The sequence below is a fragment of the Anoplophora glabripennis genome, unplaced genomic scaffold (genome assembly GCF_000390285.2).
Source record: "Anoplophora glabripennis isolate ALB-LARVAE unplaced genomic scaffold, Agla_2.0 scaffold90, whole genome shotgun sequence".
NCBI lineage: Eukaryota > Metazoa > Arthropoda > Insecta > Coleoptera > Cerambycidae > Anoplophora > Anoplophora glabripennis.
In genome coordinates this window covers 528749-543280 of record NW_019416260.1, presented here as the reverse complement: position 1 = coordinate 543280, position 14532 = coordinate 528749, and the positions used below count along the sequence as shown (strand labels likewise).

Here is a 14532-nt window from a genome sequence, read left to right as displayed (position 1 = left end):
GGAGCAAAAAAAAATCGTGCCAAACTTGATAATTTAAAATTTGAAAAATCTCGACTTTTTCAAATAGAACACCCTGTGTTTTATGATTTCATTAGATGCCTTTCTGTAGACCCTACAATTTTTTAATAGCTTTCCCTATACCTAAGTTGCGTAGTTTTTGCAAAAAAAAACATTTTTATGTAAAATACCGGATTTGCGCCCGTTCTTTTTTTGGGAAAAATATTGTAAGGGTATTTATTGTTATTAAATTTATTAGGTGTCTAGCTACACTATTTAAAATAATAATTAATAAACTAAAAATTTAGATATTTGAGTTTAATAAATAAGTCTTTATGGAAAGTTACCATTTATTTGCAAATAAAATCAAAAAACCATAACATCGCTACAAGTGATTAAGAATTAGCAAAATATGGGAAATGTTTGCTAGCAGCACGTATTTGCAAAGCAAATAATCCAAATTTACAGAGATTTCCACTGTATTGAAAATGTGAAGGAAAGGTTTGAATGAACAGCAAATGCGAATTATGAGACAACTACCAGGAGACATGAAAGTAACAACAATAATATTTAGTTTAAAGTTGTGGCGTCTGCTGTTGAAAATCCAAATATTAGTACCAGGAAATTAGTAGTAACCTTGGAGTTTTCAAAAGCTTGACAAATAAAATATTGAAAAAGAAGTTTCATCCGTATCATATTGAAAATCAAGCACTGTTACCGTAGTTAGGAAAGTTATTAGTGAAATTGGAGATTAAAAAATTTTGATGAATAGAATTTTGAAAAAAGAATACTCATAGTCGCAAGCTAACTTAAAATAAATACCCTTACAATATTTTTCCCGACAAAGGCACGAGCGCAAATCCGGTATTTTACATAAAATGGGTTTTTTGCAAAAACTACGCAACTTAGGTATAGGGAAAGCTATTAAAAAATTGTAGGGTCTACAGAAAGGCATCGAATGAAATCATAAAACACAGGGTGTTCTATTTGAAAAATTCGAAATATTTCAAATTTTAAATTATCAGGTTTGGCACGATTTTTTTTGCCCCCTGTATATCGCAGGTCAACTTTTGGCACGTTATTTGAAAGAGCCATCTTCACTCTACAGTTCCTGAAAAAAAAAAATATTTCTAGCTGTCATACAATCATAATTATGTCAACTACTAGAAGTGACAAAACATGAGAAAAAAAAAATGAAAAGTCGATTATCTCGAAAACTATCAATATTTTAATAGGGATTATAACACAAAGTCCCGTTAATTTTTCACGTAGAATTCGATAATGCCATAAAAAATATAGATTTCCATTTAAAAAAATTAAGTTGGTACCTGCCCAGGAAAAACTGAACACCCTGTATATGCAAATATATTTTCATTTTGTGCAGGTCGGGAAAGTAGGCAACTCTGTAGAAAACAAAATTAAGTTATATCTTTTATTAACCTAGATATTGGACTTACGCGCACTAGGTGGACACGGTGTATACCTTAGGGTTCCCAGGGGGTACATTTTTGGTGGTAGCGACACAAGCAGGTAAGAATTCTTACCTATAGCCTCCCTGCAGGGCTACGTGCTTGGATTCTGTTCACACTCTTGTTGTTTGTTACACGTTCTGGATTTTGAAAGCTTTATGATAAACTGATATCAAACACATCACATATAAAATAATTCATAACGATCGAATCCGTATCAGTTAAGATGAAGTCTGCTTTAGTGTGGTTGTCGGTTCTTCTCGTTAGAGCTTATGGTGAGTAAGCATTTTTTTCTAGAGGAAACAAAAATGTATTCATAGAGGGTGCTCATAATATCGGATCACATATTCTAAAAGCAATAAAGTTTTATTAATTTAATTTTTTTTGTCAATATCTTCAAAGTGTCGTCTTATATTGTATTGAAATTTGGTAGAGATATGTTTCGAGAGGCACTCAAGAGTCTAGTTTGATTAGTGAGTAATACGGATGGTTTTTAAATTGCTATCAGAATTCGCGGAAACGCTTCTTTCCAATAAAAATGGCAATTCGTATTTAGTTTCTGATAAATTGTACAATTATATCGTCTGTTCAAATAATCACATGAAACAGAATGTTTTCACACATAATTTAAATACAATGGGAGAGTAAAGAGAACCAATAAAATTGTTTTAATGAACTTAAAGATTGTTATCCAGAGTTAGTGGAACAACATGTGTTTTTTGCATGTTGTCGATAACATTGTTTACTTTTATCAATTATAACTTCTATGATGAACATAAAAATAAAACGAGAATACACCTGTAAGTTTTGCGCTTTTGACAAGAGTACACTTTTTGTGCAGAGCAGAATTAAAAAATATATTTTGAAAACAAAAGATGATAGACCCTCATGGTCAAAACCTTATTTTATAATATTATGTTGTCCTTATTAATTATGGTACGTTATTTTGAAACACTGTGTACATTTTATAGAAATAAAAAATTTAAATTTAAAGAGAAAAATTAAATACGAAATATGAATTTTTTAGTTTTTTTTTTAATATGTACACAGAGTGAACCTTACCGCGCAGATATATTTTAAACAGAGATACAGTTCGATGTATAGAAAATGCAGTTCACAGTTTTTTGCGAAAAAATAGGATAGAAATAGGAAATAGGAATAAACAAGTAAAATTTAAAGTAAATACGCCTGATATAGAAGACTTGTTAAAAATAGCTGATTTCAACGTGGACTTACGAGTAGCATATATCTAATATCAATTAAACTTAAATACACTTAACAGAAAAACACCGTCGGTGAAAATAACAAACCGTCACGAATACGTTAACGTGATGCTCGTTACTGAAAAATTCTCACTCATCCATTAGATCTATCTCAGCCAACATCAGCTTGTCGAAGTCCTCAGTTCACAGAACTCGGAAGTCTCAAAAGTCGTATTCTTACAAAGTTAACGTCTTACAAGAACTATGGGCAGATGATACAGACAGAAGATGAACCGTGAACAGGCAAAATACTAGGTTTTGGATCCCAGAAAATCCGCATTGGATGCAAGAAAATCATACACAACGGCCGGAAAAGTGAATGTTTGGGCTGGAATAGTACGAAATCCATACTGGGACCTTATTTCTTTGAGGGCAGTTTGACAGACGACATTTATTTGGATTTTTTGCGTTTTCAGCTGATTCTAGCCCTGGAATTAATTTTTCCTAACCCTAATGAGCACGATATGCCTGCTGGTGATGTCTGGTTCCAAGAAGATGGTGCCCCTCCACATTTTCGCCTCGATGTAAGAAATTATCTTAATAAAGTTTTTTCAAATCGATGGATAGGCAGAAGAGGGCCGCTTGAATGGCCACCACGCTCCCCTGACTTAACCCCACTACATTTTTTTTGTGAGCAAAATGTATGTGAACAGACCAGACACTATCGAAGGATTGAAAAATCGTATCATAGAAGTTCGAAATATAACACCGAATTGTGCAATGGTTAATGGGAGCCACTTTGAACATTTGATGTAATAAAATAAAAAGTAGTACTAAATTATTGTTTTCATTTAATTCCTCCATTTTTTGACAACAATGACAAACAAGTAGTATAACCTTATATCGCTGAATTCGTGATTAGAAGGGCTATTTATTTATACTATAAAATATAGAGCGTCCTATTAAAAAAATGCCGGTTAAACATGGCTAAAAAAAATAGAAAATATTGCAGAAAGGTGACAAAGTCTATTTACTAATTGACCTGTTTCTGCGATTCTTTTAAATTTGACTGGAAAAAAAATATGAATTTTGTTCAATCATTTTGGGACCCAAAACCAGATGCTGCTGCAATGGTTTTATGGGCCAATTTATGGAAAATATCTTGATTCAATTGTTGTTTTAATTAAGTTATCAAGTTTAGGCCAAAATAGAAAAAAAAATCTAGCAGAGTAGGATCTGAGGAAATTATAGTTTCAAAATATGTTATTTTTTCTATTATGATGAGTACATGGTGATTCACTATATTTTGACCCCTCCTTTAACTTTATTGTTTTGAGAGTTATAAAAAATAAAAAAGGCAGAAGTGCCTGAAAGAGGTCTAACAATTACAAGATGTCTTATTTTCTTAATAAAAAACCTTCTTTTAGTTATTTAATAGTATCTTGCTTATTGTTACAGATAGACCCAACAAACCCTATATGCCTATGCTCGACAGGGACCGTTCTATCCAAATATGTAAAAATGTACAGGGTGTTCCATTTAACTTAACTTGTTTTTCTACTTTCATTTTCGAAAAATTCATAAAAACTTTTGTATTTCACATTTGTTTATAACTCCCAAAACAAAAAAGTTAAAGGGGGGGTCAAAATATAATGAATCACCCTGTACATTATTAACAATTTGCTATTTATGCAAAATATCCTTGCATTGTCCTTGAACAATTGCAGGCTAACTCAAAATATCAATTTTCTCCTTCCAGCTGCTCCCAACGATCTTCCCAGTGGTCGAATCGTAGGCGGCGGCAATGCCGTGTCGGGCCAGTTCACTTACCAGGCCTCAGTCCAATACTGCCTCCAGGGTACCTGCTCGCACGCCTGCGGCGGCGCCATCATCGGTTCCTTATGGGTACTGTCAGCTGCTCACTGTATTACCCAAGCGCCCGCCCTTGGCAGCTACCAGATCTTAGCCGGCGTCCTCAATCTCAACGACGAGAACCCCGAAAGACAGGTGGTCCGCGTCAGCTATGCGATCATCCACCCCGACTACAGCGGGTAAGTTTATTCGATTTCTTGAAGATGTAGCAAAATTATTACTCCGATCGATCATAAGCTAAGTCGTAGTTTGGTCAATTGGTGGTTGTTACTTCAAGTTCCAAAAATATAGACAATATATTTGCTCTTCAAACGATCTTCAGGATCCAAACCCCTCAGATGCGATTGGAGGAAACTGGAGGCAAAAATGTGTAAAACATTGGAACTGAAGATTTTTTCCCTGCTTTTCCAAGGAGAAACTAAAATGGGTTGAAAATAAATTTACCCAGGATTAATATAATCACACGTTGCGATGGAAACAGTTAATGGATAATTATTAAGATGATAAGGATGAATAGACTTTTCCAAAGTTATTGAATATGAAGTCAAGACTATATTAATGTTAAATACTAGTTTTAAATTAAGAAAATCTTAAGTTCATCGTTATAGTGGATTTAAAGCTTTTTTAAATTTTCAACCAGTCTTGAAGTTCATTATGAAACTGGTCATATATAAGCAATGTGTTTCAATTTAAACTGCTATTAAGTATACACTGGAAAAAAAAGTATTTGGATCAATGGGCAGATAGTTTTAAATGGAATTATTTACAGTAAATGTTATTTTATTCTATTCAAATGTATGTTTGTTAGAAATATTTACTGTAATCTATAATTTTTCTTAGAATTTATATTATTTGAAAATATATATAATTTAATTCCAATCTTTTATAGTTTTGAAATTTATTATCTCGGGCTTTAGGTACAATATCTCTTGCAGTTCATCATAAACTGCAAACATATTTGTTTCAAAACTACCAGTTCCTTAATATACAGGGTGGTCAAATGAAAACGAAGCAGAGCCATTTTCAGGAACTGCGTCAATATTGAAGAAAAACGCTTAGACCAGTCGATTTTCTACAATCTTGACGCAGTTCCTGAAAATGGCTCTGTTTCGTTTTCATTTGGCCACCCTGTATAATTAAAATGTAGTATTATTGTAGGAATTATTCAAGACAAATGTAGCATATTATAATCAAACTTATGTTTTATTGAAAGAAAATTGTAGCAGGTCACAGAATGGCGTAGGTGGAAAGAAACGCGATAGATGGAGCCACTTACGCTCCGTGGATCCACTTCTCCTTGTGGAGTAACGACACTAAAGCAGCTGGATCGTTCTAAGACATAATGATGAGGACCATCAATAAGTCCCAAACCGACTTATGTCTGGTTGGTTTAAATTACGAACGATCCTAGCTGTTGTACTAGAGTTTGAAGTTTGAACAAACATATTATTGAGAAATATTTATATCCAAATATATTCTTAAACTAAGTATATACAATCATTTGACCAAAAAAACCATACAAAATATGTTTCTATAAAATCTATGTAGATCTTAACAAATAGAATTTGTTTATCCGTAAATACCAAATAATTATTTTAAATACTGTCTATTTTTAAAGTAAGAAATTATATTTCTGGGTAGAAATTTAAAGAATTTAAATAAGTAAATAATTTTCTTGAAAGAAGAAAATATTTTCTTGCCTATACAAGGTGTTTCTAAAATAGGGTTCCAAACTTCTGCTGCGTTTATAACTCATTAAAATAAGCCAAAAAGTTCCTGTGTACATGTGACCTAAAACGCACCCTTAGGAAGTTTTGTTTGAGCCCTTAAAAGGGCTCAAACAAAACTGTTTTTTTTTTTCTGTTATTGACAAAACGGTCGCAAATAAATAGAAAAAAATATATGGATCTTACATAACTTTTTACGTTAAATAACATGGGCTACTCCGTTTTTCGGCATGCAAATGATGCGATGATTTAGGTTGGTGAAGGGGGTTTTCGGCACGTAATTTTTTTTTATTTCAATTTTTTTACAATTTTCTCCACAGATTTATAAAATCTTAACAATTTTACGTAAAAAATATTATCTTTGTCCAAATCGATAATTCCAATGGTTTTCGAGTAAATTGAGTTTGAAAATTACTCTGCTCTTTAATATTAATATTATATTAGCTATTGTCTGCAGTAGTAATTAGTTCTTTAATTAGTAAGTATAACTCTTACTTACTTTAAATAGTCTTAGTTTATGTCCTAAATTATTTATTAAATGATCGGATCCTTCATAACTGCAATTTATTTGAAAAAAACCAGTTTTGTTTGAGCCCTTTTAAGGGCATATAACTTTCTAAGGGTGCGTTTTAAGGCACATGTTAATAGGAACTTTTTGGCTTATTTTAATGAGTTATAAACACAGCAGAAGTTTGGAACCCTATTTTAGAAACACCCTGTATATATACTGGGTGGGCCATTAGTCCACTAGTGTGAGAAAGTAAAATAACTCCCATGTTATTCATGATACAGAAAAAAGTTTATATAAAAGTTGTATGGAATCAAAAAACCTAAAGGACACAATTAATATGAAACACACAGGACTATGAGTAAAAACGGGACACGTCAAATATTACATTTTTTAAATGGAACACCCTGTATATTTTTAAACATATGGATTTTGCATTTTAGTGCGGGGTTGCCAAGTTATGTAGAAAATTCTTCGAATTTTGGAAAAGAAACATGACCTCGAAGAAATTGTATTAACTTTCAACTACTAACACTTGGAGCAAAAATATTTGACAGAGTTATAGGCAAATGTTAGGTAGACTCCTATATTAGCTAATATCGATATTTTGATACAGGGCATTTTTTTTAATACGATCATTTTCAGAAAGTGCAAACTTGATTTTCTAAAATTTTTTAAATGGAACACCCTGTAATTTATTGTTCTTTCTTTATTCACATATCACTCATATCAGTCTACTTCAACTTTTATTAAGTATGTTCTACACCTAAAGTTGTTAGTTTTTAAGATATTGCAAGTAACATTTCTGGAAAAAACAAATTTTTATTATTTTCGGTCGCATGAAATGGCTTTGGAAAATACTGTCATATTGCGTCAACTTGTGAGTTCATAATTTATCATTGCATTTAGAGTTAATTTTATTAGTCAATATTTATCTGTGGTATTCTATAAAATAATAAAAATTATTTTTTTTTTCAGGAATGTTTTTATATCTTAAAAACTAACAATTTTAGATATAGAACATGCTTAATAAATGTTGAAGTGGACCGATATGTGAATAAAATAGAACAAAAAAAATACAAACTTTCTAAAAGTGATCATATTATAAAAGATGCCCTGTATAAAATATGGATATCAGCTACCATAGGAGTCTGTCAAATATTTTTGCTCCAAGTGTTAGTAGTTAATACAACTTTATTTGCTTATTTGTATGTTAGTTAAACGGGGTATCGATTTGACAATCCATTCATGCAGAAACACCTAACACCCATTCGTTTCTCTTTCCAGTGGCAACGCTGTTCCCCACGATCTAGCGGTCTTCAGGCTGGCCACTCCCCTCACCCTCAACTCTCTGGTTCAACCAATCAATCTCCCGGACATATACGAAATATTCGAGGGCAACGCAATCCTGTCAGGATGGGGATCCACTAGTGGCACTGAGGTAGCCAACATGCCCCTTACCCTCCAATTTGTTGAGGTACCCATCATCCTTCCTGAAAGTAAGTCCAAAATACCTTTCGAGGTCTGAAGAAAACCCTAAACAATATTTTTTTGCAAGCGTGCAAGCAAGCTTTGGATGCCATACTAGGAGGCACGCCAAATCCACTGGACTTGGAAGCCAACATTTGTACAGGACCATTGACAGGAGGAGTCGGTATTTGTTCTGGAGATTCTGGCGGTCCACTGGCTGACGCCCAAGGACAAAAACTAATTGGTATCGCGACATGGACAGCCAATCCATGCGGTAGACCAGGAGCGCCTTCTGTCTACAACAGAGTTAGCCAGTACATCAGCTGGATCACAAGTTCTATCTCTGTCTAAGTACGTTCAATTCATTTATTACCTATTTAGTTTGCGAAATAAAGTATTAGTTCGCTATGTGATCTTTGATTTGCCAACATACCTCCAAAACTATAATTACATTCTATAAAAATGTATTAATTTCAGCCAGGTGTTTGTCCAGATTTGTAATCACCGGTTTTTCCATTATAAGTCTCGTAATCAATTATACGTTATTGCAACACATATTAAATTTCAATTGTTTTCGACTGTCAATACGTACCTTGATTATAAATTTATTTGAATTTAAGTCAAAAGAGAAAATAAGTTTCAGTTAATATTTTTAAATATACTACTGATAGATAAATATATCTTTATTAAGATTTAAGATACACCATATTTCGTTCAAAATTGGAACGTAGTATTAATTGTTTATTACTCACAGAGCAATTTTATTCCGATTTTTTTTACTTACTGCCAGAATAATCCGTTTTTGAGAAAAATTATAACATTTTAGTCAAAAATTCAGATAATTTCTGCAAAACACCAAATTCAATTTCTCCAACAGTTTTTTGAAACTTGATATAACCATATATCGTCCTTAATTGTGAACACCCTGTACAGGGTGACCCCAAACTGTCTGCTGCCATTACAGAAAAACAAAAAGAGGAAATTGGAAACTGTATAGTGATATAAGTACTTGACTTAACATCTTTCACAAAAATTGTTGGGGAAAATAATAAAAAATTATGCTGCAAATATTCCCGCTTGCGGTTTTCTATTTGCTCTTACCGTTTTCCTGTAATTGCGGCTAATCTTCAGTTCTGTACCGCCATGTACACTGTTTTTTTTTGTTACTTTGTATCGTAGAATCCGCCATTAAGTTTAGAGAAGCATTTTGGTAAGGTGCTAAAACTGACACACATATACATATCTTAGATCCCCTAAAGACTGAACAACTTTGTTTTGATAAAGATTTAAATTTGTTCAAGAAGTTGTTACCTCTGAACTTAGTGTACGCATGAAGTTAAAAATTAGTGCCATAATAAGGTTTCACTTTTGTATAGACCAGACTTTGCTGCGGAAAATCTCCCGATAACACTTAACTTACTAATCCAATAAGGTAAAAAAATCAATCAAATCGATCCTGACTTAAGTTTACCTGTCACCGATGTTCAGATATTAGCTAAGAAGTTAATCCGACTTGGAAAAAGTAATGAAAATGAAACAATATTGTATAAGGAGGTTCATACTCAAAACAATTTAAAAAACAAAATTATGAACGAATAAAATCAAGGCTGCTAGGCAATGCAATTAATTGTCTCTATATGGGCAAATTTGGTTTTAACCAAGTTGCTTAGCTTTTACAACGCTTTTGGGTTTTTTCTAACATCATTGCTTTCATAAGATTATCTAGATCAGTGTTGCCAATTACGAATTAATTTCATAACTTCATTTTAAAATATGATACAAAAATCACACTGATTCTCGCAGGTAGTCCAAAATGGAATTGCTACCGTGTTCTAACCCTTGTTAGCACTACCTTGAATAAGTACTGGAATCAAGGAAACATCACGTTAGTTGTTTGAGATTATTACCAAACTCGACCAAATTTTTCATGATGATTTTGATATTGTCACATCCGCTGTTAAACTATAAATTTCCTTTGTCCATTCCTTTTTTTCATAGCTGTTCCAGGTACCTTAGGGTTCCCAAGGGGTATATTTTTGGTAGTAGCGACACAAACAGGTAATAATTCCCATCCATAGCCTCCCTGCAGTGCTACGGGCTTAAATTCTGTTCACACCTGTTGTTTGTTACGTGTTCTGGATTTTAAGAGCTTGATGATAAACTGATATCAAACACGTATATAAAATGAATCATAACTATCGAATCGGTATCAGTTAAGATGAAGTCTGCTTTAGTGTGGTTGTCGGTCCTTTTCGTTGGAGCCTATGGTGAGTAAGCATTTTTTTCTAGAGGAAATAAAAATGTATTCATAGAGGGTGCTCCATAATATCGTATCACAAATTCTAAAAGCAATAAAGTTTTAGTAAAGTAATTTTTTTAAATTTGTCAACATCTTCAAAGTGTTGTCCTATATTGTGTTGAAATATGTTTCGATATCTCAATAGCCTACTTTGATTAGTTTGATTCGTAAGTAATAACGTTTCTTTTTCGAGAAAAATGGCAATAATTTTAAAAGGATCCGTCACATTCTCGTTGTGTATATTGTTTATTCAAATAATTACAAAAATTACCAATTTACCTAGAACAGAAAGTTTTCACAAATGAATTAAATACTGTGGAAAACTAATAGTCCTGTAGCCAGGGCGGTCCCAATTGCCTCCTTCGTTTAGATGGACTTACCCAAGTGTTTTTTATATATTTTGAGCTGCAGAACACGAATTTTTTGGGTAGGAGTTTGCCCGGATGTCGATAAGTTTTTATTAACCAAAAACTTGCAAAATACTGAGAACATAGTTTTTGGCAAAATAAAATATTTTCTTATTCTTTGACCCATTTTAAGAAGAAAATGTCTNGCAATATTACGATAATTAAAATTAAAATTTTTTTGACAAATAATGCAAAGATCTGATTTAATTAAGCTATTCATCTTGTAACATGAACGTTAATAATTCTACATCTTCAGTGCAATTTTGAAGCGCGACTACAAACATGTTTTAAAAATAAATGACAATCGTTTAAAACAAAATGCGCGGAAAAATTGAAATATCAAAGATATAATGTTTGCATGGTTAATTCTAATTTACAATATTGCTATTGCATTGCTATTTTATTTTGCCAAAAATTAAGTTCTGAGTATTTTGCAAGTTTCTGGTTAATAAAAAATTTATCGACATCCGGGCAAACTTCTACCCAAAAAATTCGTGTTCTGCAGCTCAAAATACACAAAAAACACTTGGGTAACTCCATCTAAAGGAAGGAGGCAATTGGGACCCCCTGACTACAGGACTATAAAGAGAACTAATAAAATCGCTTTAACGAATATAAAAATTATCCAGATTTAGTGAAAAGGACGATGCCCTCTTTAGAAAAAGATAATTAATATATACATGGTGTTACAAATTAATAGGTCAAGCAGTTAACCACATATTCTTTGGACCCAAATAATGGGACTTTTCTTATGCCACTTTTCATTTCAAACTCAAAATTTAAAAAATGATTTTTATTGATTGTAGAAATATTTTTTTGAAATTTGGCACATATTTTGATCTTAAGTCGGCAAATTTTTTGTGTAATTTTGGTTTAAAATATCAAAGCGCGAGGGGAAGGGGGTTGCAATACCTATAGACCCCCTATTTTTTTGAGTAGGCTTGTGCTTTCCGAATATGTTTTAGATAAAGCTGCGTTTTATTCTATTTTTTTCAACCTTGTAAGATCTTTATTTGGGGTCTCTTTTACGAGATATTGTAACTTTTTTGGATACGCGACATCAATTTAGCCGACGTTGAACTTATGTATGCTCTTCTGTTTTCTGGAGAAAATTTCGTAATCATTATTTAATAGTATTGAGGGTTGGTTTTGTAGTGCAGCAAAATGAAACTCTCTCTCAATGGTAAAAATAAAAAGTATTTTTATTGAGAACATAATGTAGTAAAAATAAATGTAAAGTGGGGAGCGTTCACTGAAGAGTCTTGGTGTGGAGGATCTAGCCCCTAGCGCCAATCTGCCGTGGCCCTTTTCCTGGAACAATAATGAGTGCCCTGCGTTGCACATTGCAACGGTTAGACCGGTCAAATATCCTGATTTAATTTTTTTTATTAATCAAAAAGTTCGTAATTTTAACAGCCTGCAAACAGTAGAATTTTTTTTACACTTCTCGTCGTCAAAGTTTAGTCCCGAGTTAGCACCAAAGTAAAACAAATCTAGTAGAGTAGGATTTGAGGAATTTATAGGTTCTAAATATGTTATTTTTCCTATTTCACCCTAATATAGAAAAATAATGAAAATACATCAACTAATAACGCAAAATATCAATTTCCTCTTTCCAGCTGCTCCCAACGATCTTCCCAGTGGTCGAGTCGTAGGCGGCGGCAATGCCGTGTCCGGCCAGTTCACTTACCAGGCCTCAGTCCAATACTGCATCCAGGGTACATGTTCGCACGCCTGTGGTGGTGCCATCATCGGTTCCCTATGGGTCCTGTCAGCTGCTCACTGTATCACCCAAGCTCCCGCCCTTGGCAGCTACCAGATCTTAGCTGGCGTCCTCGATCTCAACGGTGAGAACCCCGAAAGACAGGTGATCCGCGTCAGCTACGTCCTCATCCACCCCGATTATGAAGGGTGAGTTTTTCCGATTTCTTCTCTTCTTCTTGAAGGTATAGTAAAATTATTGTTCCGATCGATCATAAGGCAAGTCGGTGATTATTCACAACCAATTATGCTGTGACATCTTCGCTCTTCAAGATCCCCTCGGAATTTAGACGCAGTCTGCTGATATAAACTGCACAGAAAAATATTCTGGCTTGATCCATCACAAACCAAAAAACAGTTCAGAAAACACGATTTCAGAAAGATGAAACTGCAATTCTTAAAACTGGAGATGGAAGCGTGTATTGCAACTAAATATTTTCTTCTTGCGTTTCCAAAAAGAAACCAATTGTACTAAAGATGCATTGTCTCAGGAGAAATACAGTTACATGTCACTATTGGAAGAATCAATCGATCAATCAATCAATATCAAGATGATTTCGTCTTAGGAAGGATGAATTACTTTCCCAAAATTGTTAGATTTACGGTTTTACAGCTTCTTTGAAAGCAGTTCTGAATTTCATTATCAAATTGGTCCTTAGCAAACAGCAATCTATTCCAGTTTAAACTGCTACTACTTATTTGTATGTTAATTGCTAAACGAGATGTCGATGTGACAATATATCCACGCAGAAACACCTAACACCCATTGATTTTCCTTTCCAGTGGCAACGCTGTTCCCCACGATCTGGCGATCTTCAGGCTGGCCACCCCCCTCACCCTCAACGCTCTGGTTCAAGCGATCAGTCTTCCCGACCAAGACGAAGTCTTCGAGGGCAACGCAGTCCTGTCAGGATGGGGATCCACCACTGCAACTGAAGTACCCACCATGCCCGTTACCCTCCAATATGTTGAAGTACCCATCATCGTTCCTGAGAGTAAGTTCAAAATACCTTTCAAAGCCCGAAGAAAATCCTAACCAATATTTTTTCAGCATGCAAACAAGCTTTCGAGGCCATACTAGGAGGCAGGCCGAATCCCCTGGACTTGGACGCCAACGTATGTACGGGACCATTGTCTGGAGGAGTATCCATTTGCACAGGAGATTCTGGTGGTCCATTGGCTGATCCCCAAGGACAAAAATTGATCGGTATCGCGACTTGGACCGCTACACCATGCGGCAGAGCGGGATCACCGTCTGTCTACAACAGAGTCAGCTACTACACCCGCTGGATCAGAAGTTCTATCTCTGTCTGAGTGCGTTCAATCATTTGTTTTCTATTTAAAATGCGCAGTAAAGTACTAGTTAGCTATGCGAATATTTCATTGCCCAATCTGGTTCCAAAACAATCCTTGTAGTCCCAGATTAATACCCGCTTGATTTTCCATTGTATAGAACAAGAGTTTAACGAAAAAACAAGTTGAAGCAACGATATTAAAACAAGAATTATAGATTTGTTTTATATATCAACTTTACATGGTATGTGAAAAATTAATAGCATCTACATATGTGAAATATTTTTGAATAGAGACTTCCACTTGAAAAATATCCAAATTGCGTTATTTCAACATTTATAAAAAAAGGTATCAGTATACTCCAGTTTATCTGTTATTCAATAACTAAGATATAATATCTCGTTATCCATTAAATATTATTGCAATAAATATGTCAAAATTCAATTGTTTTCTATTGACAATGCGTCAAGTTATCTTGATGCTCATAAATTTGCTTTAAAACGGTACATTTAAGGTAAGAGATAATA

At 33.8% G+C, this 14532-nt stretch overlaps 2 protein-coding genes across 2 annotated transcripts; both read left to right on the top strand.

Annotated features, from left to right (window-relative positions):
• Positions 1-1641: 1641 nt before the first annotated feature.
• On the top strand, positions 1642-8653 carry LOC108917987 (trypsin-1). Its single transcript, XM_018724822.1, has 4 exons — positions 1642-1741; positions 4428-4719; positions 8063-8274; positions 8334-8653. Exons 1-4 carry the CDS (start codon positions 1693-1695, stop codon positions 8594-8596), a joined length of 816 nt encoding a protein of 271 aa, XP_018580338.1. The 5' UTR covers positions 1642-1692; the 3' UTR covers positions 8597-8653.
• Positions 8654-10439: 1786 nt separating this feature from the next.
• Positions 10440-14082, top strand: LOC108918006 (trypsin-1). Its single transcript, XM_018724843.2, has 4 exons — positions 10440-10512; positions 12571-12862; positions 13496-13707; positions 13764-14082. Exons 1-4 carry the CDS (start codon positions 10464-10466, stop codon positions 14024-14026), a joined length of 816 nt encoding a protein of 271 aa, XP_018580359.1. The 5' UTR covers positions 10440-10463; the 3' UTR covers positions 14027-14082.
• The last annotated feature ends 450 nt before the right edge of the window (positions 14083-14532 follow it).